The sequence below is a fragment of the Vigna unguiculata genome, chromosome 9 (genome assembly GCF_037176805.1).
Source record: "Vigna unguiculata cultivar grain cowpea cultivar isolate G323 ecotype 2 chromosome 9, ASM3717680v1, whole genome shotgun sequence".
Lineage (NCBI taxonomy): Eukaryota > Viridiplantae > Streptophyta > Magnoliopsida > Fabales > Fabaceae > Vigna > Vigna unguiculata.
Window position 1 is genome coordinate 1,180,026 of NC_140800.1, and position 27,931 is coordinate 1,207,956.

At 34.9% G+C, this 27,931-nt stretch overlaps 3 protein-coding genes across 3 annotated transcripts; 1 reads left to right on the forward strand and 2 right to left on the reverse strand.

Moving 5' to 3' along the window:
• Window positions 1–3,515: 3,515 nt before the first annotated feature.
• LOC114163306 (cullin-1-like) lies at window positions 3,516–12,321 on the forward strand. The gene is made up of 20 exons (XM_028047531.2): window positions 3,516–3,711; window positions 4,075–4,250; window positions 4,501–4,600; window positions 6,479–6,664; window positions 6,878–6,925; window positions 7,007–7,210; window positions 7,313–7,390; window positions 7,549–7,638; window positions 7,733–7,813; window positions 7,942–8,004; window positions 9,317–9,352; window positions 9,438–9,524; window positions 9,594–9,743; window positions 9,830–9,885; window positions 10,496–10,616; window positions 10,717–10,878; window positions 10,988–11,131; window positions 11,258–11,476; window positions 11,581–11,748; window positions 11,842–12,321. Exons 2-20 carry the CDS (start codon window positions 4,111–4,113, stop codon window positions 11,941–11,943), a joined length of 2,235 nt encoding a protein of 744 aa, XP_027903332.1. The 5' UTR covers window positions 3,516–3,711; window positions 4,075–4,110; the 3' UTR covers window positions 11,944–12,321.
• Window positions 12,322–20,219: 7,898 nt separating this feature from the next.
• On the reverse strand, window positions 20,220–23,900 carry LOC114162115 (uncharacterized). Its single transcript, XM_085666470.1, has 3 exons — window positions 23,746–23,900; window positions 23,582–23,646; window positions 20,220–22,515 (listed from the first exon to the last, which is right to left on the reverse strand). The coding sequence occupies exon 3, from the start codon at window positions 22,080–22,082 to the stop codon at window positions 20,235–20,237; it is 1,848 nt and encodes a 615-aa protein (XP_085522596.1). The 5' UTR covers window positions 22,083–22,515; window positions 23,582–23,646; window positions 23,746–23,900; the 3' UTR covers window positions 20,220–20,234.
• Window positions 23,901–25,419: 1,519 nt separating this feature from the next.
• On the reverse strand, window positions 25,420–27,770 carry LBO1 (2-oxoglutarate (2OG) and Fe(II)-dependent oxygenase superfamily protein). Its single transcript, XM_028086272.2, has 4 exons — window positions 27,443–27,770; window positions 27,087–27,334; window positions 26,405–26,732; window positions 25,420–25,912 (listed from the first exon to the last, which is right to left on the reverse strand). The coding sequence occupies exons 1-4, from the start codon at window positions 27,680–27,682 to the stop codon at window positions 25,652–25,654; spliced, it is 1,077 nt and encodes a 358-aa protein (XP_027942073.1). The 5' UTR covers window positions 27,683–27,770; the 3' UTR covers window positions 25,420–25,651.
• Between the last annotated feature and the right edge of the window lie 161 nt (window positions 27,771–27,931).

Sequence of the window (27,931 nt, forward strand, 5' to 3'; positions counted from 1 at the left end):
TAGCAGTTTTGATTTTGTCATTAACAATTTTATAATAAATTTGATCGTTGTGTGTTATTATTGATTATTCACCATGAGTCATGACAGTTTAATCCATCTCAACCACTCTTTCCACCTATAATAGGTGTCTTGTGTTTCCTCCAAAACACACCTCTAATATTTTTGAAACATATCATATTATCGAATAAATTGATACACAATTTTTTTTTCTTTAAATAAAAAAGTGTTATATGCAAATTTAGCATACCAATAATCTAATTTTGACTGTGTGATTAAATAAATAACTGTGAAGCATAATTTTATGTGTCAATGACAGAGTACCACGTCTTATCCAATAAACACAAGTTGTGTGGTTGGACGGATGAAATCATTGTTTAAAATGTTCTTCATTTGATAGGTATGAGTGTTATGTATAAGAATCATTTGATAAGTTATTGCTTGAATAGACAATGGCAAGCATACTTACTCAAATATGCTTTTGTTTGAAAAATAAGTATATTTCGCTTGACAAATGCAGACTTCAAATATTCCATAGTACATGTAAAACTTTCATGAATGTTTATTTTACATTTGTAAGGATTATACATGTATTCATTATTTTAAGAAGACTCACGACATCTTGTTAACATCAAAATCATTTGGAGAAAGTGCTAAAAGTTATTTCACACAAATAATTTCTTTTAAAAAGACAAATGTTAAAGTTGCAAAATACGTCGGTTGTGTCAAGTGGCTATAAAAGATTTTGTAATGACTATTTTATTCTCAAACACTATGTATAAAAGATCTATATGAACAAAGAAGTTTGATGAAAGTCTTGCAACAATTATGAGCATAATATCTTATCCTCAATCTTTTGTAGTTGTGATAAAGAAAGTGCTTTGAGTTCAAAAACATTCTAAAAGTGTGAACCAATTTTTGTATATGTAACCAGATATAACCTCTCTTTTAGTAAGAAGTTTATCTTTTGGATAACTTTTTTTATAAACCTTTTCATTTTAATTAGGAGTAACTATTGTTCAACCAATATTGGTTTTAGTGATGAGTTGTTGTAATCCAAACAATACTTAGTTTTAGAAGGAAAAAAAAAACGATTACATTCCAAACATCCGATCTTAGATAAGATTGACCATGTTTCAAATACTACTTGGTCTTAGTTAGGAGTGACTATATTCCATATAATACTTGATTTTAGACAATTGTGATTACATTTCAAATAATATTTAGGTGATTAATGAGAAATAGCTACATTGCAAATAATACTTAGGATTTTAGCCACGAATAACTATATAATTAAAAAAATACTTAAGTTTTTAATAAGAGTGGTTATTGTCAAAATAATATTTAGATTGTTAGGTAAGAATATTGTGTTCCAAATAATACTCATTTGTATATTCACAACATTAATTTATTTAATAGAGCTCAATTAATTGATTGAAAACTAAACATAACATACTCTTTACATACTCATCAATATGAAAACATTTAGCGTAAGATTTTAATTTATCGAGGTTTAAAAAATGATTTTAAAAGTCTTATCTCCATTCAATTGCTTCTTATATTTAGTGTGCGTTTATTAATTACTCTTATTTGGGTTAGTTTGATCATTATGTGGATCACTTACCCTTAACAAGGTGGGCTTGCACGTCTGGCTCCCTGGTCCGGATACAGATCTCGTGCAGACTAGGCCCAATAACAAAAATTCTGTTTCAATTTTATCTATGGAATAAATAAACGAGTTTAATCACTGATTAATCCTAATTTTTATAAAAATATTTAAATTTCTTTATTTTTGGGTTCAAATAAAATCTCTGTGACATGATTTTATGTAAAATATCTCAAATTTAAATTATATTAAAACTTTAAGAATTCGGTTTTTATACGTTTCTATAATTTTGAACTAATAAAAGGTGAAGTTAAAAAAATACTAATAAGTCAATTTTTTTAATTAATTTTAAAATATTTTAAAAAATTAATACCGTATATATTTACCCAAAAATAAATTATATATAATTTTCTATGGCTTTTAGATCTTTAATAGAAAAAGTTGAATCCAAGGGTCAGAATTTAACAAAAAAACTTTGATCAAAGAATGCTAAATTTTAGAGTAGGGTTAAAAGACTGAGGCATGAGCTTGGATGACCCAACTAAGCTAATAGTTAAACAAATTTAGTCGGTTTATATATTAAAACTCGTTTTAAATTTTTTTTAAGAATTTAAATAGAAAATGTAATATATTGTTTAAGGTAATATATTAATTAATATTTTAAAAACGTACAATAATTAATATATAGAGAAATTTACCTCAACTACACGCAGAAAAGATAATTGCCAATTCACAATAATAAATTTGTTGATTGTAAACAATCCTACGTGGTGATTTTTTATGATAATAATCGAGAAAACTAATTAAATAAATTTATAGTAAAATAATAAATTATCATTTTTAAGTTAATACTGGTTTAAATTTTTTACTTTTTTTAACGTGAACTATCAATTGTAACTATCAATTGGCTTTATTAATCCGAAATAAATTTATTGTGATCTGAAATAGTATTTTATTAAAAGTAGAATCGAAACGTCCAGTTAATAACTATTTATATACAGTTATTTTTTTATCTTAATCTGCTAATATAAAAATCAATAATATTTTGAATATGATTATTTATCCTAATGAAATTATTTTAATATTGTTTAGATATACTTGGTAATAAAATAAAAGATATATTATTAAAGTCAACGTAAACATAACTGCAATTTATTCTATTTTTTATCAATTATCAATTATATAGATTAAAATTCTTAAATATGAATATTTAAATATTTTTTCTAATAGATATAGTTTGTTTATATTTTGCAAAGCTATCCTATGATCGATGAATTTTGAGTGTAAATCTTATAATTATATCTTGTATTACTTTGTTTAGAATATAGATAGAAATGTGAAAAATATTATTTATTAAATATTAATAAAATAAATATTAAATAATCAATAATATATATGGTTATTCACAATAATAAGTGGGGGATAATATATTGATATTAGACATGGTTGAAAAATATAGGTAATTTGAAATATGATGTACCCTTCAAAGTGTTTAAGTTAGTAAGATATAACTAAAGATAAAATAATATGTATATAAAAAAAAAGAAAATATATAAAAAGATAATGATATCATGATTTTTAGTTTTGTACTCTATCATTGAGGTGGCTTAATAAGAGTAATATATCATTATATTTTTTTAAACAAATTAATAATTTATATTAAGTCGTCGGAAAGATAATAAAAGATGAGAGTTAAAGAAAAGAAATAAGAGTCAAAATATATCTTTTTTACATAAAATTTAAAATTTCTTTTATATATTATTATAGATTTTTTTTAACTTTCAAATATTACTAAAATAAAATAGAAAGAATCTCTTATATTTTGTTATATAGTGTTGTATATAATAACGGATTAATCTCATTAAAATAATATATAAAGATGGTGTGAAAGGAGTACTAGAAAAGAATTGGACTGGACTTATAATCAAAAGTTTGGTTCATCATTTTTTTTTTCTGTTTTCTCTTTTACCCCTTCATCGGTCTCTCTTTACCATCACAACATAATCAGCTTGCAAATCCTCTTCCTGCTACTTCTGGAATTCCTCGTTCTTTTCTTTCATCCACGGTTTCTAGGGTTTCGCTTCACTTTGGTTTTTCGTCTTTCTACGGTAACGCGTCTTTTCTTCTCTCAACCTCACTTCCTTGATTTCCTTCTCCTCCTTTTCCCTCGACGCTGCCACTTCGTTTATTCGCTTCATTATCCGCGGATTTCAGAATTTGGATGTTCAACATGGATTGTGGTGTTTTCTGAAATAGGATTGGAGAAATCTGTGGAGGATTTTGGAATTTACCTGTTTCGGAACAGTTTAGGTTTAAGTTGGGGGAGGAATTGCGTCTTGTTTTTTGCTGTGATTTTCTTCTGTGATAGTTGAATTTGTTTCTTTAGAATTTGGAATGGTTATTTATTGTTTTTAGTTGAGGTTTGGGGATTGTTTTTCTCACGAGGGTTTATGAACATTTTTTGGTTGTAGATTTTGGCGTCGAAGCTTGGAATTTAGTTTGCCGGCATGTCCATGAGTGAGCGCAAGACCATTGACCTAGAGCAAGGATGGGATTTTATGCAGAAGGGCATTCTGAAGCTGAAGAACATTCTAGAAGGGCTGCCGGAGCCTCAGTTCAGCTCGGAGGACTATATGATGCTATACACGTATTTATTTCTGCGATGCTTTGTTTGTTTTCATGTTCAGTCCTATGTGCGAGTTTGGGAGATGGTGTTTTGAAAAGAATAATTGATTTTGTTTTTTAAATCTGTGTTAGGATTCTTTACATTAGGAGTTTTTTACTTTAAAGAAGATAGTTCAAAAACTGGACTGAGTGTTTTATGTGTCTAAGTAAATTCGTCTTGCTAGAGTTGTTTGGAATTTTTCTTTTAGAAATTAATTTTCTTTATATTGCAGGACCATATACAATATGTGCACTCAGAAGCCACCTCATGACTATTCCCAGCAACTGTATGACAAGTACAGGGAGTCGTTTGAAGAGTACATCGTATCAACGGTGAGTAGTGCAATTATTTGAATATGATACGGTTATCTGCATGTATGGTTGTATTTGAATTTTTTTTTGGTTCATTATTTAGTGATTTCTGGTTTGCTAATTCTAGGGCATAGTTGGTTAAACAACCAGAATCATGCCTAATGTTGTTGACCTTTTCCTAAAGCCCAACAACAAACGCATCCTAGGGGGAAAAGAAGCCCCTTTAGTTTTTTTTTTTTAAAGAAGCCTATTACAAATAGATATAGGTTCATTTTGCACATGGAGGTGTCAAGGAAAGCATTAGCAGAGTGCTTTGATTTAATGGGCACAATGTAATTTGTTTTGATTATGGTCTATGCAAAACTCCAGGACTACTTATACTGGGGACATGTCTTCTTTTCCTTTTAGGAAAATGTGTCCTCAACGGTATGGTAGTTTTAATTTTAAGATATCCTAAACAAGTAAAAAATAGGCAACATAATCTGCGGTATCTAAAATAATGTTTTGGAACATTCAATCCCCAATGTGTCCAAATAACATTGCAATAGCTTTTACTTTTGACTGAGTGCAAATGAAGAGTGAATGTTTGGGAAGTGAAGAATGCTTTGCTGTGCAAGCACAAAACCAAGTACATAACGTGACAATCAAGGAATAAGAGGTATCTTCTAATGAAGAATTAGTTTTTCTTTTTTTTATAAGCCTAAAGAAGAATTAGTGGTTGGTAGCTGCAGTTTTTTTTTTTTTTAATCAGCTGCTGTGGTGCACAGGCTCAAGTCAGGTCCACTACCAAATAATGATATTAGATTTAGAACAAGGAAATGAGCAAGAACGTCATGATTCTAGAATTTGAAGTAGATAGTACATAAATCTAGAAGATAAAAGCAATTTTTCCTCTTATTTCTTAATAAGGTTACTTGGTTAAGAAAACTTCCTTATATTACGTTAAGTCTGGATGTTTGAGAATGGGATAAAATGAAATGGAAAGGGATATTCATCTGTGTTAGGATCATCAATATAAGACGAAAACCAAATGTAAGGGATTATAACTTCAGAATTTCAACATCCATTTGTAAGCATCTCAGTTGTTGGGGAGCCAGCAGATGACGAGTTCTCAAAATAACAAAGCTATTTTTATTTATTATTTTCAATTTGGAGTAGAATTAAAGGTATAAATTGGGGAATGATTCCTTCACAGTCCCTCTCGATGCATACTTTTTAAACTTCAAAGCAAGGAAAAAAAGTAGTAAGTGTTTAGTCCCCCACATTCTTACACCACCAATAGGCTAACCTTGGGTTATTGGTTATACTTATTTGATACAATTTCATGTAGGTTCATTTCATATCTTAATTTCTTCAATCAGAGCCATAGGCTTTAATTTTATTAGAAACAGATTGGACCTAATTCACTGCTAAAGCTAATTTGAGCTAGGATTGCTGATGTTGAATTAGGAGTTTTCTTTTTCCATATTCTTGGTCAATACGAGACATCTGACCCCTTCAGCCTCAAAACTGGATAAAGCATGTGCATGCATTACATACAATTTCAACCATTGATTTTTTCAACTAGTGATCACGATTCACACTTTAAAAAGCTAACTTCCAAACAGTTTGATTGATCTGACGGCTTACAAAGATACCCATTTTTGAAAACCTTAATATCAATCTCTGGTTGGCACTTGATACTTTCAAAATCATCGATTCTGATAGCTGAAATGTTTCATGAAGAGCATGCCTTCTTCTTTTGAATGGGGGGAGTACTCGTGTGACATTTAATTCCATGTGCATTATAGCTGTAAAAACTTTTGAAAGTTTGTTTTCAATTATTTTTACAGTTTTGTTTGTTACTATTACTAATTTTGTTCCCATCTTTTAATAAATTAATATCACTTGTTTGTCTAGGTATTACCTTCTTTGAGAGAAAAGCATGATGAATTCATGTTAAGAGAACTTGTAAAAAGATGGGCAAACCATAAAATTATGGTTAGGTGGCTTTCTCGTTTCTTTCACTACTTGGACCGCTACTTTATTGCTCGGAGGTCACTTCCACCGCTTCATGAAGTGGGGTTGACATGCTTCCGTGATTTGGTAATTTTTCAATATACCTTGAATGTTGTAGAATATATAGTTGAACCATGGATGATGTTATGTCAATTTTTTCTATCAGCTAATCATATTATTGTCAGAAGTCATAATTATATTCAATTTATACTGCTATTGCACACTAGCTTTAATATTTTTTCGTTTCATTTTAATGCTGTTTTATTAGAGGACAAATTAATGGTTTTTTATTTTTTCCAGGTTTACAAGGAACTAAACGGAAAAGTCAGAGATGCAGTGATTTCACTTGTATGCTTTCCCTTTTATTTTTTGTACACAAATTTCACTTTTAAAAATGTAGAGTAATTAACCTAACCTATTTGTCCATAGATTGATCAAGAACGTGAAGGAGAGCAGATTGACCGAGCTCTGTTGAAAAATGTATTAGATATATTTGTTGAAATTGGTATGGGGCAAATGGATCATTATGAGATTGATTTTGAAGCTGCCATGCTCAAAGACACTTCTGCTTATTATTCTCGGAAGGCTTCAAACTGGATCCTTGAAGATTCTTGTCCTGATTATATGCTGAAGGTATTATTTCCTTGTGGTGATTACATTAACTGATTTATTAATTTGGACATTTACATTATTGTATTTTTTGGCTTCTGTTTGATATTGTATCTTTCATTACAGGCCGAGGAATGCTTAAAACGCGAGAAAGATAGGGTTGCCCATTATTTGCATTCTAGCAGTGAACCAAAGTTATTAGAGGTATGGTTTACTATCGTTTCTGCTACTTGGTCTTCTACAGTGTTGAATGGAGTAATGTCTGTCAACTTGAAGAAAACAAAGTTCAATTAATTATTGTGATGATTTTATGTGCTTCCAATTTCTAGTTTCTGAACTTTTATGTCCTTTTTCTATTGTAGAAAGTTCAACATGAACTGTTATCTGTATATGCGAACCAACTCCTTGAAAAAGAGCATTCTGGATGTCATGCGTTACTTAGAGATGACAAGGTTAATTTAAACTTAACATACCCATGGTGCTCAATAATTTCTTTTTTTAAAATTATTGTAAATTTATCATAATCTCATGCTTATTAATGGTTAGGTTGAAGATCTGTCAAGGATGTTCAGGCTCTTTTCTAAGATTCCTCGAGGCTTAGATCCTGTTTCCAGTATATTTAAGCAGGTTGTGGCATCAAGCCTGTATATACTATTTTCTTCCTTTGTGCGTGCCGGTTAAAATAGGGTTGTTCTTTTTCTCCTTTTTTTCTTGATGGTTTGTTTGCACTATGTTTCTCTCCTTTTACAACACAGCATGTTACGGCTGAAGGCATGGCCTTAGTGAAGTTGGCTGAAGATGCAGTGAGTACCAAAAAGGTATTTTCATTATTTGTTTGGTACTTTTCTTTAGTTTCTGGGTTGTTCTCTCCTGCAGTAATTTAGGAAAGAGTGATGTGCTTAGTCTCGGTATATGTTTTAATAATTCTTATACTCAACAGTGGATTTTGTAAATACTTAAGATGAAGGGATAATTTTTATCTTTGGGGTGTAGATTATCTTTCTGTTCAGGTATGATGTCATGAAATTGGCTTTTTTCTAATATTTATGAAACATGGTTTCAGATGAAGAATGTAAAGGGATTTCTGTCGGTTATTGTGAATATTCATTTACATCTAAAGAAGTGAAAATACATGTTTATGTTTAGGAATATTTTTCACATGAACAGTTGGAGTAGAGCCATGATATGTGTTAGTTTTATTGCCGGAGGATGAGTAATGTGTAACATACCCAGAAGTACATTAATGTTTAAAACCTGGAGATATGTTTGAAAATATTTTCCATGTAGACAGCTGGAGTCACACGAATATGATTTATTGACCTATCTTAAGTCTTAACACAGGGTGTGAATTTGTTTTATTGCTGGAGTTGCCATTTGTCTTGGAGAATCATCTGGATTTTTTGTTTTACACAGATATCAGTGGAGCCACACGAATTTTATAGACCAATCTTAAATCTTAACACAGGGTCTATGTGAATTTGTTTTATTGCTGGAGTTGCCATTTTTCTGGGAGAATCATCTAGATTCTTTGTTTTACACAGATATCAGTGGAGCTCAACAAGTTGTTCAGAAAAACCTTTAACTTCTATTTACCAAGAGAAATCATAATAAAAATCGTAACAGTAATAAATTAATGAGTATATGAAATATGAAATTGTATTTTGTTTTTATTTAGAGACCACTTCATCATCAGTATTTGCAATCATTGAATGGGACAGTTGTTCAGGTTTACAATTTTAGTGAATTGTGACAATTGATTGGGAAAAAATAGAAGAAAGGAAAGGCACAAAATTGGTGTTCCTTATCATGAGAAAACCTTAAACATTATCTCATTGAATTCCTGAAGTTACCTGACATATGTATTTTATGTATTTTCTGAAGTAGTAGTTAATACTCTTGGCCTCACCCCTTTTTTGTGTTTTTGCAAATATGCTGTGAAGTTGATATTTCTGTTGTTCAATTTATGTTTATGGTAGGTTGTACATTATTTGAAGTTGCTTTTCAGATAAAGTGTTGTTTCAATGTCCTCATTTTATGAGCAAAGTTCTTCTGCTGTCAATAGTATGTTTTTGTGACTATTTAAGTTTGCTGCTGACCATTCTGTTACCTTTTAAATTAAATTGTCTACAGGCAGAAAAAAAAGATATTGTTGGCTTACAAGAGCAGGTAATCTCCTAGTTTTCTAATTACATAGTTTTACCGTAATTTATTCTTTCTTTTATGAAGCTGAAATTGATCTCTTTCTTTTCAGGTTTTTGTTCGGAAGGTGATTGAGCTGCATGACAAGTACCTGGCATATGTGAATGATTGTTTCCAAAATCATACTCTTTTCCACAAGGTTATGATCACTGACTTTGAATTTGTTATATTGAATCTATATGTTGTCTAACACGTTTTCATCCTATAGGCTCTTAAAGAGGCTTTTGAGATCTTTTGCAACAAGGGTGTTGCTGGAAGCTCAAGTGCGGAACTGCTTGCAACGTTTTGTGACAATATTCTTAAGAAAGGAGGAAGTGAAAAATTGAGTGATGAAGCAATTGAAGAAACTCTTGAAAAGGTCTGCAATACATCAGTCTAGGTGTTTCAAATACTTTTATAAACATGATGCCTTGGTTCTGAAATTATATATTTTTTTATTTGCAGGTTGTCAAGTTGCTTGCCTATATTAGTGACAAAGATTTGTTTGCTGAATTTTATAGGTAAAACAACTTAGAAAACTCAAATTATCACTATGTTGGAAATGTTTCTGAAGTTGTTTGCTATTGCTTTTGAATTGATTTTAAGAACCAAATTTTGTGTTCGCCACAAGCTTTACTATTTCGTTTCTTCCGTGTAGCAGAAAAGCCGAAGGTTATTTATGCAGAAAACTTAAAAGGCTAAATAAAATTTGTTAAAATGGAAACTAATAGAGACAGTAGTCAGGTATAAGAAAGAAACTTAATGGATAGTGGATTGCAACTATTTGAAAATTTAATTTTTTACTCTATATAAACTTTAAAACAATATACCTCTATATTAGCTTTTCTTTCAAATATTTCAACACGACAAGGACTATTTTGTTGTTTTTGTGACAAGTGATTATGGAATATGTCTTATTGATTCTATAAACTAATGATATGGATGCCAGACAGTATCCTTTTTGGTTTTGGCCTTTTGGGTTCTGACTGTTTTAATTCTTTCACTCTGTACAGTTCGTTTGTATTTTATGATACATCACACTTTGGTGCATCTTCGTGACATGATTTACGATACAGTGGTAGTTCATTTAAGGGCTGTTTACTGTCGCTAACATTAGTGTCTACATTGTAGGAAGAAACTGGCTCGAAGGCTCCTGTTTGACAAGAGTGCCAATGATGACCATGAGAGAAGCATTTTAACAAAGCTGAAGCAACAATGTGGTGGTCAATTTACCTCGAAGATGGAAGGAATGGTAAGTCTTTTCAAGTATTTGTAGATGGAGCTAGTCTACTATATTCAACTAAGTAAGTATAATGAGTAAAGAAAACTTATTTGCTTGTGGCTTCTACCAGGTTACAGATTTGACACTTGCAAAGGAGAACCAAACAAGCTTTGAGGAGTATTTAAGCAATAATGCTAATGCCGACCCTGGAATAGACTTGACAGTTACAGTTCTGACTACTGGCTTCTGGCCTAGTTACAAATCTTTTGACCTCAATCTTCCAGCAGAAATGGTATTTGGTTTTGTTCATAGGAACTAATCAAATTTATTGTCCAATTATTTGATACGAGTTAACTCTAGATGAGTTCATTTTTGTTTAAAACACCTCTTGTATATTTCAGGTTAGATGCGTCGAAGTTTTCAAGGAATTTTATCAAACAAAAACTAAGCACAGAAAACTTACATGGATTTATTCCTTGGGAACCTGCAACATAAATGGGAAGTTTGATCCAAAAACTGTGGAGCTGATTGTAACAACTTACCAGGTTATAATTGTTGGCACCCTTCTTACGTGTTCTAGTGTATCTGTCATCGTTTCTTTTTTGTATGTCTACAGATATTTGGATGGATTTCTTTCTACTTACCAAGTTTTGTTTTCTGATTTTCATTAGGCTTCGGCATTGCTTCTATTTAATTCCTCAGACAGACTGAGTTACTCAGAGATAATGACTCAGTTAAATTTATCTGATGATGATGTTATTAGACTGCTCCACTCCTTGTCATGTGCCAAATACAAGATTCTTAACAAGGAACCAAACACAAAAACAATATCTTCTACAGATTATTTTGAATTTAATTCAAAATTTACAGACAAAATGAGGAGGATCAAGGTACCATTATCTTAAAAATCTTGTCTGTGTTTAGTGATCTTGATTTGTCTATTTTTTTACTGAATTGAGTGAGACTGACATTGCCACGTAATTCCATCATGCAGATTCCTCTTCCTCCCGTTGATGAGAAGAAAAAAGTAATTGAGGATGTCGACAAGGACAGAAGATATGCTATCGATGCCTCAATCGTGCGTATCATGAAGAGTCGGAAAGTTCTAAATTACCAACAGTTAGTTATGGAGTGTGTTGAGCAGTTAGGTCGCATGTTTAAGGTTCGTATTTCACCCCTTTCCTAACAAAATTCGCGCTGCTTATATACTTGTTTCTGAAAATGCTGAATAATTAATTAACTTGCATTTGCACAGCCTGATGTGAAGGCAATTAAGAAGCGGATTGAGGATTTGATTTCTCGAGACTACTTGGAAAGAGACAAAGATAACGCAAATCTGTTCAGGTATTTGGCGTGATTTGGTGTTGACGAATTTGCAAATGAAGATGTGGTTACTGCAGTTGCTACAAAGAGCAAAGCAAGAGGATCATATTTGAAGATGCAAATGATGGGTTCCTCCATAATTTCCTTGGAAAGAGGAGCTGCGAGTGGTTGTACATTTTGGCTCCATATCCACCAGGTATGGATTACTACTGTAGATGTGTGCCCATGTTGGAGAAGTTGTAATGAATTCCATAAGTAGGTCCAGCTCACTTTCACTGGCACCTTCACTTCCTTTTTCTTTCGATTGCTGCAGTTCCATATTATATGACTTACTTCATCCTGTGTTAATTATTTCTCCCATCCCCCATAAAGGAAATAGAAATCGTGTAACTCTAGTTTCACTTTTATTTTAGTTTCATTCTCATCTTCCAAACCATCTTTTCTTCTTCTGTTAATTTAAAATGGTAACTTTATATTTTTGGAAAACTAAATTCTTTCGTCTTTTACTATATTTCAATGTTACACGCAACAAAGCACTTAACACGATAGCCGTAAAACAATTTTTCTCTTAAAAGTTGACAGCATACATTGACATTTTGTTGAAAAGTTCTGTTAGAAGAAAGTATATATTCACAATACCACAAATTTAATACACATAATAATAATAATAATAATAGTTTACGATTGGATATTGCTGTAAAATTGTTTTAGACAGTTCGCCATTGAATAATTACTTTTAACAATAAATCACGCCCAATTTATACCCTAATATTATTTTATAACCAACAAGCGTAAAAAAAATATATAACTTCTAATTATTTCAGGCAATTGAGTTAGTTTGATGATCCATACGTTGTTTGTTTTGGAAGATCTTTTTAATTTAATTATTAGTTTAGTTTTGTGTCTTTATATTTTAAAACCGTAAAAAAGGATAATGGGTTTGTATATTATCTTAAAGTTATTTGAGTTTGATTAATGGTTTTGAAGAAGAATTTTACCACTTATAATAACAATCATATTCAACTCAAAAAAGGTTGGTTTTGTGATAAAATTAAAAAGGAGAATGTAAGAGGGTGTGGGTTCAACCTTCTTACTAACATAATATTAACAAAAAATAATATATATTCAACTCAAATAGGTTTATCACCTATAAACATCAGTAATTTGTATGAATTTAACAGCGATAATTCTTTTTTTTTTTTCATAATTTTGCATTGTCGTTTCTCGCTTGAACGATTGGGCCAAGTGAGCTTTTAAACTACCACTATGAAAGGCTATGATTTTTCTTCATAAAATTATATGTTTCCTGGTGTTTAGTTAATTATATGTACAAATATTTAACATGGTACTAAGGTATAACTTTATACAATTAAAAAATTTCTTGGCTGAAATTCTAAATCGTAACTCTCAATAACCACAATTTTATTTTGAGAAGGCATAACATAATAGAAATACTATAGGTACAGTGAAAATAATATAATATTCAATTTTGATTTGAGTGTAGAACTTGAAAAGTTTTAGAGAACTCGTATAATTTTAAGTTGAGACGAATTAATATAGAAGTTTTGGTGTTTGAGTTTTTGCCAATTCATCTTTATTTGATTTAATATTTTATTTGAATTTATAATGAAGAGTATTTTTAACTTAGAAACATTGTTTTAAAAATACTATCATTTTTATGTATTGTTTAATTTGTCATATAATTTGTTATGCTGGACTCTTTCTATCATTTAAAAATCTTAGATAACAGAACATTCGTTTTCAAATAGTTTTAAAACAAAATTAAAACAAAAAACTAAAAACAAAGAGGTGGGTAAGAGAAGAACCACTTGATATTTTTGTGGCAGTGAATATTCCTAGAAAGTGGTTCAAGTTCTATGCATATTTTTCTATGACTAAATTCAAGTGATATTTTGATCACAAGCCAACTTGTCAAATGATATTTGGTGCCAAATTGTAGTGAATGAAGCAAAATAAACGGTTGCATTTGCTTGCCTAACAAAAGAGAAAAAGAAAGTAGTAATTTTTCATTATGAATGTGAATGTTATGCACCTTTTTTTTGTTCCAACGATTATACTTGCTCTAAAATTTGCAATTGGGTGATGTGAGTGACGTACAAAATTCCTCAAATTTGGAGAATGGGACCCCTCCACTTCTACTTGAAGAAGAGGTCATCTTCCTCTAACTTCTCTCTTTTCTAAAACTAGTGTTGGAAATGAAAGATCATGGTAGTAGAAGAAACACGTTGTGAAATATAACAATAAAAAAAAACAGCTTGAGTAAAAAACCACTCAATTATTTTCTAGTGCCTAATATCTACTAACTTAGGGTTTTCAGCTATAGGCCTTGCTATTCTTTTCTCCTTCCTCGTACTTCGATATCATAACTTAGTCAAATTTCAATGATTTCTTAAGTTAATTAGTAAAAATCTAGTATTAATGTTGTATTGAACAATGATATAAGTTTGAGTCTAAGTTTCATTTAGGGTAAAAATGAAAAAATAAAAAGGTTAAATATTTTACAAGAAATAAGATCCGTAAACATTTTTTTTGTCTTGATCTTTTGAATTTAAATTATGATTAGTATCAAATTTTATATATGTATTTGACTCTTATATCATTAATGTGAATATTTTTTGTTAATTTTGTCAAAAGAAATTCATAGACAGTATCAAAACTAAATGGTTCGTATAATAAATAAATATATTGTTAATTATATTTACTTATATCTCCAAATACAATTATCATCTAGTTATCCGAGTACTACCTCAATACAATAGAAGATTAGTTTTAAAAACTATGTTCTTGTGATTGAAACGAACGGTAACAATAAATATGAAATGATGATTAGTGACCTATGTTCTTATTGCAAGCATATTATCAGTAATTGGATCAATGGGTTTGAATAAAATGTAATATTCCTTCTCCTTGTTTAAAATTTTTACACTATAAATGGTAACCGCAAAGATTTGAAAGAGGTTATTAATACTTTTATTTTGGGTTAAATATCTTCTTGATTTCTTAAGTTTCACTAAATTTTAGAATTAGTCTATCTTCGAAACTTTATACCAATTCAGTTCTTTATCTTTAGAAATGTATGAATTTAGTCTTTTTTATCAAATTTTGTTAAGTTTATTTGACATTTTAAAAGCTATGATAATATTTGATTTAACATTGAAGCGAAGATGCGTCAAACGGTGTAAACAGTTCAAGTATTATCATGAAACTCACTTGAAACACTTGAAACGTTAAATAAACTTAATAAAATTTGGTTAAAAAGGACTAGATTCATGTTTTTTTAGAGATGAATGATTACATTGGTCAAAAATTTTTGAAGAGGAACTAATTACAAATTTCACTTGAACTTAAGGGAAAAAAAACATATTTAACTTTTTTTTTCTTCTTAAACTCTCTATTATTTGTTAAAATTTATTAAAATTACCAAATTGTGAATTGGAATCACCAAATGAGAAAAAAAAATCAGAAATTGAAATAAAAAATAATTTATACACACACATGTTATTATGAAGTAAATTTAAAGAATAAAGTCACGATGAAAACGTGGAATTATATAAGTGCGTTATGCAACAGATTATCAGAACTTGGTACGAAAACGCACAATCGACCCAACCCTACCTTTTTCTTTTGGAAAGAAAAATAAAAAAATTCCATGCCAAAGTTATCAATTTGGTTTGGAATTTGGATACTTGTTTCCAGATCAAACAAACTATAATTTTTATTCATACATTCTCCATGTCACCGTGAATAAAAGGTTATATTTCCTAATTAAAGTGTTAAACTTGTAATCGGAATAAATTAAGAGTTTGAAATATCTTAAGAACGATATTTTTTATTTTTTAATAAAATAATTATGTGAAAATGTGTAACATCCCATTTAATAGCTTTTTCATACTATCAAACAAAACATTATATCATGATAAAACATAGCAGATAGTAGGGGTAACAGTCATACACACACAGTTTAACTATTTAGTACAGTCTTCCATACTTCTACATCTATAAGCACGTATACATAAGGTAAGAGTAGATAGAAAGGATGATAAACTACATCCAAAACCTCAAAATGTACAGTGAAGGTTTAAACCATAGAGGAAATCCTTATCAGGCTCCAACTCCCACTCAAGAGGGGGCATCTCCATCTGGTTTCCGCTCTACTCCCACCAAACATAGGTGATCATTGCAAAGAGATGATATGCAAAAGCAACAACGCGAAAGAAAAGGGTAAGCTAACTGAAGGAAACAATATTAACACACTTGCAATTAAAGGTATCATTTATAGCAGAAATTCAATATTAATATATAGACTCGACATTCGGATCGTGTAAGTGATGTTGGAGCTCTTGGTGGCTTGCACCTGTAACGGTTCCCAGACTCTGCAGAGTCTGGACAAATGGAGTATTCACCCGACCGTTCCCAGGGTAAGTCCCCTCCACGTCTAAGACTTGATCCAGTCTGACGACGAGGACCTCCTGCTACTCCTCACGACATAATCCATTCCACTCTATCTGAGCTTGAATGATTATTGGAGTTTCAGGATACCAACCATTATAGATTCCTTACATCCTTACACACACTACAAATTTACACTTGGATTTCCCTTGAAATCCCATTCAACTTCATCCCTTCATGCTTACATTCATCCAATTACATCATTCAATTCATCAATGGTAACAATCCAATCATACAGAGTCTATATTGCACAAGAATGTTTTAAAGCATACATTTTTACTAAGGAGAACAGATTTGAAGTACTTCAGCTGCAGTACCTCTCGCTCAGGCTAGAAAGTCTAGCCTAGGCGAGGAGTTATCTCGCTCAGGCGAGTCAGTCTCGCCTAGGCGAGACACTAACAGGGGCAAAAAGAACAACCTGAACGAATTCTCGCTCAGGCTAGGCTGGCTTGCTCAGGCGAGATTCGCTATCTCGCTCAGGCGACCCCAGCTCGCCTAGGCGAGACTTCGCACAGGAACAGAAGTGCATCCCCTGATGCTTTCGCTCAGACGAGAGTAACTCGCCTAGGCGAAAATACCAGGTTACACACCTGTTCCCACATGCAACAAACCAGATTCGAACACTCAACAAGTAATTTTCACCAACACACGCCATACCAACACGAATTCATCACTTAATTACATAATTCAAGCTCATCCATGGATTTTCTATACAAATTCGAGAAGAGGAGTTAGCTTCCCTTACCTCGATATATCTTTCTAATAACTAGGGTCCTCCCACTCACAACTTCAGCTGTATCACTTAGAGAACTGAAATTACAGGTTTAAAATGAGATAGGTTCCCAACAGCAGAAAGGGATTCCACCAATTGTCGAATTAAAGAGAATTGAAATGGTTGGGGTGACTTACATGGAGAAGAAGGATGAGTTGAAGCTAAGAGGAGAGATTCTGAATTTGACCTGGGTTTGGATTCTGCAATAGAGAATAGTGGTTTAGGATTTTCTCTTTTGGTAGAGAGAAGGCAGAGAAGAGAGGAGAAGAGTGTTTTCAGTGGTGTGGGTGGCAGAGAGTGAGAAGGTAACAGAGGCTGAAAATTTTGGGTCTTCACAATCTCCCCAACAACAAAAATTTTCGTCCCGAAAATTAAGACTCACCAGAGAACAGGTGTGGATATGATTTCTTCACTTCCTCCTCAAGTTCCCACGTGGAATCTCCCATTCTCTTGTCCCAGTTGACCTGAACTAGAGTGATCGACTTCCCTTTGCGCTATCTAATCTGGCTATCACCAAGACTCACCGGCTGAACCTCTACTGAGAGGTCTCTTCTAACTTTTAGATCCTCTGACTCAAGCACATGTGATGGATCGTACACATATTTTCTGAGTTGAGAGACATGAAATACAGAATGAAGGTTGGACAACTGAGGAGGTAGAGCGATCTCGTAAGCCACTGGCCCAATCTTCCTTAGGATCTGATATGGACCGATGAACTTAGGAGATAACTTCCTTGAGCGAATAACCCTCCCTATACCAGTGGTTGGGGTAATCCTCAAGAAAACGTGATCCCCCACTGCAAACTCTAAAGGTCTTCTCCTCTGATCAGCATAGGATTTCTGTCTGCTCTGAGATGCCTTCATCCTTACTTGTATCTGCTTGACCTTTCTTGTAGTTTGCCTCAGCAATTCTGGCCCCACCACAACCGACTCTCCGTCTTGGTACCAGCACAAGGGGGTCCTGCATCTCCTGCCATAAAGAGCTTCATATGGCGTCATGCCAATGCTTGCATGGAAACTGTTATTATAGGTAAACTCTACCAGAGACAGGATTTCATCCCACGTGCCAAGGTGATCTAGCACACACGTCCGCAAGAGGTCCTCAAGAGACTGTATTGTCCTCTCGGATTGGCCATCCGTCTGGGGGTGGTAAGCTGAGCTCATAGTTAGTCTACTACCCATGGCATTCTGCAAAGTTTGCCAGAAACGGGAGGTGAAACGTGGATCCCTATCAGAGACTATGCTCAAAGGCACTCCATGCAGTCTCACAATCTCATTGATATACATCTGTGTCAACTTCATCATGGACATTCTTAGGTTCACTGCGAGAAAATGGACGCTCTTGGTTAGGCGGTCTACTATAACCCAGATAGCATCATGGTTCCTCACCGTCCGTGGTAAATGGGTAACAAAATCCATAGCAATGTTATCCCACTTCCACTCTGGAATCTCCAACTGTTGCAGCATCCCTCCAGGCCTCTGATGTTCTGTCTTAGCCTTTTGACAGGTCAAACAGGATGACACATATCGAGCAATGTCCGACTTCATGCCCGTCCACCAGAACGATTCCCTCAGATCGTGATACATTTTAGTCATGCCTGGGTGCATGCTAAAACGACTCTTGTGCCCCTCTTCAAGAATCATGCCCTTCACCTCCAAATCCTCAGGTATGCAGACCCTGCCCCTGAATCTCAATACTTCATCACTTCCCATCTCAAAGTCCTTGGCTTTATCTGTGCCAAGACATTCCGCTGTCTCCCGTAATTTGGGATCAGATAACTGTCTCTCCTTTATCAGGACGAGAAAATCATTAGATACGACTAGGCGGTTGCATCTAATGACGCCCTCTTCCAAAGTCACCTGTAACTGCATGTCTCTGAACTGTTCCACCAATTCCAACTCTCTGGCCATCATATAAGAGGCATGAACTATTTTTCTGCTTAGAGCGTCCGCCACCACATTCGCTTTTCCCGGGTGGTACAGCAGTTCAAAATCGAAGTCTTTTAAAAACTCCATCCATCGTCTTTGCCTCATATTCAATTCTTTCTGGTCGAACAGGTACTTCAGGCTCTTGTGGTCACTGAAAACCTGGAACTGAGCACCATACTGATAATGTCTCCAGATTTTCAGTGCAAACACTACAGCCGCTAACTCAAGATCATGCGTGGGGTAATTCTTCTCATGACTCTTAAGCTACCTTGAGGCGTAGGCAACCACTCTCCTTTCTTGCATCAGAACACACCCTAACCCCTGATGGGAGGCATCACAGTATACTTCAAAGGGTTTACTGGTATCAGGAATCACCAAAACGGGAGCACTTGTCAGTTTCTGCTTCAACTCTTTGAAATTATTTTCACACCGATCAGTCCAAGCAAAAGACTGATCCTTACGGGTCAGCTGAGTTAAAGGCGCCACAATCTTAGAAAACCCTTCAATGAACCTCCGGTAGTATCCTGCCAGTCCCACAAAGCTTCTAATCTCCGTCGTTGATCTAGGACGCTCCCATTTTAAAACAGCCTCGACTTTGGATGGGTCCATTGATATGCCTTGAGCCGAGATCACATGTCCCAAGAATTGGACCGTGGTCATCCAAAACTCGCACTTAGACAGCTTTGCATAAAGCTGCTTCTCTCTCAAGATGCTCAGAACTGTTCTCAAATGCTCCTCATGTTCTTCATGAGTTCGAGAGTATATCAAGATATCGTCGATGAAAACCACTACGAACTTGTCTAGGAAAGGCCTGAAGAAGCAGTTCATATAGTCCATGAACAAGGCAGGGGCATTGGTCACACCGAAGGGCATCACTACATATTCGTAGTGCCCATATCTAGACCTGAAAGCAGTCTTCTGCACATCACCAGACTTAACTCTAATTTGATGGTATCCTGATCTCAAGTCGATTTTTGAAAACACTGCAGCGCCGTGTAACTGATCCATTAAGTCATCTATCCTTGGCAGAGGATATTTGTTCTTGATGGTTAGCTTGTTGAGTTGTCGGTAATCCACACAAAGCCTGGAGCTGCCATCCTTTTTCTTAACTAGCAACACCAGCGCTCCCCACGGTGACACACTGGGCCTGATGAATTATTTCTCTAGCAGTTCCTCAATCTGCTTTTTCAACTCTGCCAGTTCAGCAGGAGCCATCCTGTAAGGTGCTATCGATACTGGCCCTGCCCCAGGTACCAGATCAATAGAGAACTCGATTTCTCTAGATGGGGGCAAGCCGGGTACCTCATCAGGGAAAACATCAGAAAATTCCCTCACCACTGACGTCTCAAGGTGTCCGCCCTCCTTCTCAACAGATAGTTGAGTTAGAATCAAGAAACACTGAGATCCCTCTTGGATGGCTTGATCCACTTGCTGTGAGGACATCAACACAACATCATCCTCTGAGCTGGGAAACATCACCCTCTTCTCTTTGCAATCTATGAGAATGTGATTAGCAGATAGCCAATCCATTTCTAAGATTACATCTAAGCCCTCCAAAGGTAAACAGATCAGGTTTACCCGGTATTGACGTCCCTCAACCTCAACCCGGCACCTAGCACACACGGTCGAGGTTCTGATCAACCCAGAAGCAGGCGTGGATACCACCAGGTCATACTGGAGCTCCTTCGCCGGAAGACCTAACTCCAACACTATAGACTCTGACACAAAAGAGTGTGTCGCTCCTGAATCGTATAGTACACATAGGCTCCTACCATTAATCATGCAAGACCCAAAGACGAGGTTACCTGCTCTGTTCGCCTCTGTGCCCGTCATGGCATACACTCGGCCAGCTGCCTGAGGTCTAGAACTTCCTCGTGTCTGCTGTGGCTGTGACTGCGTCGAAAGTCTTGGCACCATGCTCCTGCCAGTGGGGCAATCTCTGATAATGTAACCTTCCTGGCCACATTTATAACACGCCCGCCTACTACCAAGCTGAGGACAAGCGCTCCTCATGTGGGGCCCTCCGCACTGAAAACACCGAGGTCTGGGAGAAAGGTGCTGAGGAGACTGATACTGAGGAGACTGAGTTTGATGTGTCTGCGGTGAAAATCTCCTGGAGCCCTGAGGCGGAGGTCTGGAATATGGTTTCCTCCTATCATCCTGTCGGCTAGTGGACCCAGATGGTCCTCCCACCTTCTGTTGAGACCGCTGCTGAGCCTCAACTTCCACTTTCAGCTTCTCCATTACTCTTGCTTTTTCTACCAAAGCGGGGAACTCCTTTATAGAGAGTGGAGCCACCATGAGTTGGAGATCACCCCTCAACCCATTCTCAAACTTCCTACACTGCCAGTCTTCTGCCATCCTCAAAGTATGGAATCTGCCCAAGTGTTTGAACTTTTCTGCATACTCGGATACAGACATCTCCCCTTGCATCAATTGTAAAAACTCCACTTCTTTGGCATACCTCACACTGTCTGGGAAGTACTCAGCATAGAACTTCTTCTTGAATAGCTCCCAAGTGATGGTTTCCCTACTGTCTTCTAACATCATTTTCATACTGGACCACCAATGAACAGCCTCTCCAGCCAACAAGTACTCAGAATACGCCAGTCTATTCTCGGCTAGACATCTTTTGGCCTCAAAAATCCTCTCCATATCTCGCATCCACTGATCCGCCTCATCTGGAGTGGTCTTGCCGTCAAAGCGGGATGGATGATGCTTGAGAAAGTCCTCCAAACTCCACTCTTGCACTCGTGGTGGTGGAGCTTGGGAAGATCCAGCCGCAGATCGATTCTCCCCTAGCTGATGTAAGGCTTCCAAGTGCCTCTGTTGGGTGGCCTCTGCTGCAAGCCTAGCAGACTCCATCTGCTGCAAGGCCAAGTTGTGTTGGTTCACCATGTTAGCATTTTGCTGTTGCATGGCTGCCAACATCGCCTCAATAGTCCCCACCAAGTGAGAGCTATCCGGGTTAGGAATAGGAGGAGGAGGAGGTCTAGGTGCCATAGCTCTGGCCACACAAAGAGAGAGTCATCAGTTTATCTAACAAGCGCCACAACTGTACCAAAACACTATAAGAAACACACAACAGAGACTAGGCAAGCTCACACCTACAGACCCTAAAGGAACTACTGCTCTGATACCAAAAATGTAACATCCCATTTAATAGCTTTTTCATACTATCAAACAAAACATTATATCATGATAAAACATAGCAGATAGTAGGGGTAACAGTCATACACACACAGTTTAACTATCTAGTACAGTCTTCCATACTTCTACATCTATAAGCACGTATACATAAGGTAAGAGTAGATAGAAAGGATGATAAACTACATCCAAAACCTCAAAATGTACAGTGAAGGTTTAAACCATAGAGGAAATCCTTATCAGGCTCCAACTCCCACTCAAGAGGGGGCATCTCCATCTGGTTTCCGCTCTACTCCCACCAAACATAGGTGATCATTGCAAAGAGATGATATGCAAAAGCAACAACGCGAAAGAAAAGGGTAAGCTAACTGAAGGAAACAATATTAACACACTTGCAATTAAAGGTATCATTTATAGCAGAAATTCAATATTAATATATAGACTCGACATCCGGATCGTGTAAGTGATGTTGGAGCTCTTGGTGGCTTGCACCTGTAACGGTTCCCAGACTCTGCAGAGTCTGGACACATGGAGTATTCACCCGACTGTTCCCAGGGTAAGTCCCCTCCACGTCTAAGACTTGATCCAGTCTGACGACGAGGACCTCCTGCTACTCCTCACGACATAATCCATTCCACTCTATCTGAGCTTGAATGATTATTGGAGTTTCAGGATACCAACCATTATAGATTCCTTACATCCTTACACACACTACAATTTTACACTTGGATTTCCCTTGAAATCCCATTCAACTTCATCCCTTCATGCTTACATTCATCCAATTACATCATTCAATTCATCAATGGTAACAATCCAATCATACAGAGTCTATATTGCACAAGAATGTTTTAAAGCATACATTTTTACTAAGGAGAACAGATTTGAAGTACTTCAGCTGCAGTACCTCTCGCTCAGGCTAGAAAGTCTAGCCTAGGCGAGGAGTTATCTCGCTCAGGCGAGTCAGTCTCGCCTAGGCAAGACACTAACAGGGGCAAAAAGAACAACCTGAACGAATTCTCGCTCAGGCTAGGCTGGCTCGCTCAGGCGAGATTCGCTATCTCGCTCAGGCGAGATTCGCTATCTCGCTCAGGCGACCCCAGCTCGCCTAGGCGAGACTTCGCACAGGAACAGAAGTGCATCCCCTGATGCTTTCGCTCAGGCGAGAGTAACTCGCCTAGGCGAAAATACCAGGTTACACACCTGTTCCCACATGCAACAAACCAGATTCGAACACTCAACAAGTAATTTTCACCAACACACGCCATACCAACACGAATTCATCACTTAATTACATAATTCAAGCTCATCCATGGATTTTCTATACAAATTCGAGAAGAGGAGTTAGCTTCCCTTACCTCGATATATCTTTCTAATAACTAGGGTCCTCCCACTCACAACTTCAGCTGTATCACTTAGAGAACTGAAATTACAGGTTTAAAATGAGATAGGTTCCCAACAGCAGAAAGGGATTCCACCAATTGTCGAATTAAAGAGAATTGAAATGGTTGGGGTGACTTACATGGAGAAGAAGGATGAGTTGAAGCTAAGAGGAGAGATTCTGAATTTGACCTGGGTTTGGATTCTGCAATAGAGAATAGTGGTTTAGGATTTTCTCTTTTGGTAGAGAGAAGGCAGAGAAGAGAGGAGAAGAGTGTTTTTAGTGGTGTGGGTGGCAGAGAGTGAGAAGGTAACAGAGGCCGAAAATTTTGGGTCTTCACAAAATGTATATATTTTATTTTAAATTTATTCTACAAGGTTTTTTAAAGTTTTTCTTAAACCTAAAATAATTAGTATTAAAAAAAATTTGAGACTTTCTTTTCACTTAAAATAATTAGTACTAAAAAAATTGAACTTTTTTTCTAGAAATCTAAAATAAAGATTTTACTAACTTAAATTTTGAGTCGACCCTATTTGTAATTAAGTTGTACTTTTGTTGATGGTAATGAAGTTTTGTTGATGGTTTTACTCCCACTTAGTTAGGCAGCATATTCATGTTGCACCTTTGTTAGGCAGCATTTTATGCCTCAAACTTTTTCTCTACAACAAGATAATAGATTTAATCTATTGTTACATATATAAACAAATTATGTAATTAAAAGAAAATATTTTAATTCTGAAATGTCAATTCATCATGATGTCTATCATGAATTTTATAAGAGTATATATATACATAATTCATTATAATAAAACATAATAAATTATGATGATTCATAATTAATAAAAAGTGTTATTTTTATTTTATTTCATATATAATAATAGACAATTAAAAATAACAAATAGTTATTAAAAAAGTTATATTATTTCATTTTCCACATGTTTAATCTCTTTAATTCAATCAAATGAATTATTAGAGTGTATAAGAGTGAAGAAAAACAACGAAAAAAATAATCAAAACTCTTTATTTCATTTTTTGTTCTTAAAATGTATTTATTTATCTATTAGAAGTAGTAATTGATTATTATACTTACAGAGATAATTGATCTCTAAAGTCGAAAAAATTCCTCTCTTTTATTTTGAAGTTTATTTAAGTAAATTTCACAAAATTTTCATGTTTATATTCTTTCAAATATTCAGCTTTCACTCTCTTTCTTTCTTTAAAAACCGGTATAGTTAATAAATAAGATGATGATATTTTAACTACTAAATTTTGACAACTTTTTCTTACTATCTTAGGTGATATTTTTAAGTAATTTTTTTTTTTTTATTTTTTTTATTTTTAATATTTCAAAATCACTTAAAAAAACGTCAAATCATGTTATAAAAAAAAGTAGTTAAAATTTAGTAATTAAAAAATCATTGAAACTTTCTCATATGCACAAGAATTTGGACGGTGGATTGAGTTTAGTTGGAAGCATTTGAAAAGTAAACACACATTGAATAGCATCAACAGTTTTCACATTATGATTGAATCAGAAAACGATCATTCAGAATAACTTTATCAACTAAACTGTTTGATAAATGGTGAAGTTAAAGCACCCAAATGTCATTTCAGCTGAGAATCACTATGAACCATCACAATAAGACAGCCAATGATTTTGTCCCCTTCTCTTTGATTCTTTCACACAACATTTCTATGCAAGTGCTTCCTTTTTTTCCCTAAAACAAATGTTAGAGAGACCAAAGGTACTGTCTTTATTCCTGCTGTGTTTTTTTTTTTATGTGTTTTGGACCATTAATGTCCACATACCAAACATAAAATAAGATGTCACTAGTTTCTCCATTGAAAACATAGCATATGCAGAGATTATGAATAAGAAACACTGAGTGTTGTGTATGTGACCCACATTCACACTCTCTCCTACATCACCCAACTAATTCCTTTGCCTATTTTTCAACAAAAATAGAATTGAGAGATTTGACCATGATACAACATAATTATATACACACACAATTATAGTACTACTCCTAGCTACTTGGGGAGCATCCTAGTTTGTGTTTTTGGTTTGGATCTTTGCAAAGTCCAGTGTCTTTTTCCCTTGTAACTTGTTTGTTACATAGTGTTTACTGTATTCCCCATGATTGTATCTTCTATACTTGCATGGGTGATTTTCATCCACAAATTCTGGCATTGGACCAAGCTCTACCTCATAGCTCGGAGCAAAAAATGTCACAATTGAGAGTCTATCTTTCTCCTCGTTAGCCACTGCTCTATGCTCCACACTCCTGTATTTCCCATTTGTAAGAACCTGCATCATGCAAATAAGAATCAAATCACCGAGCCAGTCGAGGGTAAGGGGAGTCAAGCCCACCGGTCGAGAGTAAGGGGAGTTGTCGATCTCCACAGTGAATGTCAATGTTCCGATCTGATCCAAGTTCGATCGACAATCATCATTAGAAACAACCACCGTGTTCCCGAAGTATTGTTTGCTCTGGAGCTGTGTGGAGCTCCGTCACGATTTTGTCCTTAACAGACGCTTTAGAGGGTGAAGGGAGGTAGGAGTATTTAAAGTGCAGTTCTGTCCTTAAAAGACATATCAGAGAGTGGAGGGAGGTAAAAGTATTTAAAGTGCACTTTACCTCAACTCCTGAACGATATAAGACTTATTGAGTATACCGAAAGATAATAGGTCTTTGACTTTATATCATGTTCAACTTTTTCATTTTTAGTTAATATGATAAAATACCAAGAATAAAAAACATAAAAGGAAAAGAGAAAAAAAGTGAAGGAGTGGCCTTACTTCTATTGTGTCTCCAATGTTGATGACAAGAGCATTTGGAATTGGCTGAATAGGAAGCCATGTATTGTCCTTGAGTATCTGAAGTCCCACTGGGCTTCCCTTTGCTTGTTGCAGCACAGTGAGGGCACTTCCATCTGAATGGGGACTCAGACCCAAAACCAGGTCAGGTCTAGAGCATGGAGGGTAGTAGTTCATCCTTATGGCTTGCACTGATACACCAAACATCTTCTCAAACACATCCCCTTTCAAATCCAGGCCTAGAGCTATGTGTTTCAACAGATTATAGCACAGTTTCCTTATTTCTACTGAGTACTCTTCCACCGTTTCACTGCATGAGAGTTCAAGTTTTTTAACAAACATATACGAATAAATTAATAACAATGTGTTGAGAAAAAATCATTATCAAGTAAGAACATTTCGATCTTTACTCTCAAGAATCACCGTGAAAATTTCAGACCGTTATCTAATGACAACTAAAGAATAACATTATGTCAAAATTTATACCATACATAAACCACTTTTTCATGTGACTCAAGTACATCTAGACTTTCCAAAACAAAAATTTATCCCGAATCTCAAAAACTTGTTAAACTGTTTTTTATTGTTGTTCTGTCACTAGAAATATATGATTTTGATTCAAGAACTGTGATTTTGTCTTACATGGAAGTGTTATGTACATTACCTGAATCTTTCTGGTTTCTTTGGCCATAGATTTGGGTTCCTGACATAGTGAGGTTGGAGTCCAAGAGCAAACATGTTGCACCAGTCCAACTTCTGGTCCTCTGAGAAAACAAAAGCTTGTCCATACCCTTGAACAGTACCAGGAGCCATAGGGTATTTCTGTTTCTCTTCCAAAGGAAGCATGAAAAACTCTCTGCTCATCTTCTCTATTCCCTCTAGCAGATTCAGGTCAATCTCGTGATTAATTACCTAATGATGACAACAACTACCAACATTAGCTTCCACGAAGGAACATGTCACAAAAAAACATGTGCAAGTTTGGTGAGTTTAATGAAAGTGTTATCAAATGGTATTCACCTGAAAAAATCCCCACTCTTCACAAGCAGTTGCAAGATTGAAAATTTCGTCTTTGTTTCCTTTGGTAAGCTTGGAAAAATCAATGACTGGCATGTGGGTATCTGGTGGAGGAAGAAGTGTTGGTCTTTCTGTCATGTCTCTTACAAATCTTTGTGGAACTGTTCTTGGCTTAGTTTTTCTTAGCTCTTGGACATCATCAATGTGCCCAACTTTGACAGAAGAATTAGGTGCAGGAGGCATGGAAACAGAATCTGGAATAACTTCACTTTTTTTTCACTACACACTGCTTCTTCTTCTTCTTCTTCTTCTTCTTGCTCTATATCTCAACCCTCTTAACCATGTTCTATTTATAGTGGAATTTAGACCTTTATGACGTTACATATTAAAAAATTGTGCATAAGTTATACCAACTCATAATTATGCATAATTGACACATGAATCATGCTGTTATGTGAAAGCTCTTTTTTTTTTGTTTCGTAACCTTTTAGA

Excerpts from the sequence above, each read along its gene's own strand:
- LBO1 (XM_028086272.2), bottom strand. The coding sequence starts at position 27,682 with ATGCCTCCTGCACCTAATTCTTCTGTCAAAGTTGGGCACATTGATGAT. Across the intron at positions 27,335-27,442 it reads AAGAGTGGGGATTTTTTCAG|GTAATTAATCACGAGATTGA; the intron begins GTGAATACCATT and ends TGTCATCATTAG. Across the intron at positions 26,733-27,086 it reads AAGAAACCAGAAAGATTCAG|TGAAACGGTGGAAGAGTACT; the intron begins GTAATGTACATA and ends ACTCTCATGCAG.
- LOC114163306 (XM_028047531.2), top strand. The coding sequence starts at position 4,111 with ATGTCCATGAGTGAGCGCAAGACCATTGACCTAGAGCAAGGATGGGAT. Across the intron at positions 7,639-7,732 it reads CGTTACTTAGAGATGACAAG|GTTGAAGATCTGTCAAGGAT; the intron begins GTTAATTTAAAC and ends ATTAATGGTTAG. Across the intron at positions 10,879-10,987 it reads TCAATCTTCCAGCAGAAATG|GTTAGATGCGTCGAAGTTTT; the intron begins GTATTTGGTTTT and ends TGTATATTTCAG.
- LOC114162115 (XM_085666470.1), bottom strand. The coding sequence starts at position 22,082 with ATGGCACCTAGACCTCCTCCTCCTCCTATTCCTAACCCGGATAGCTCT.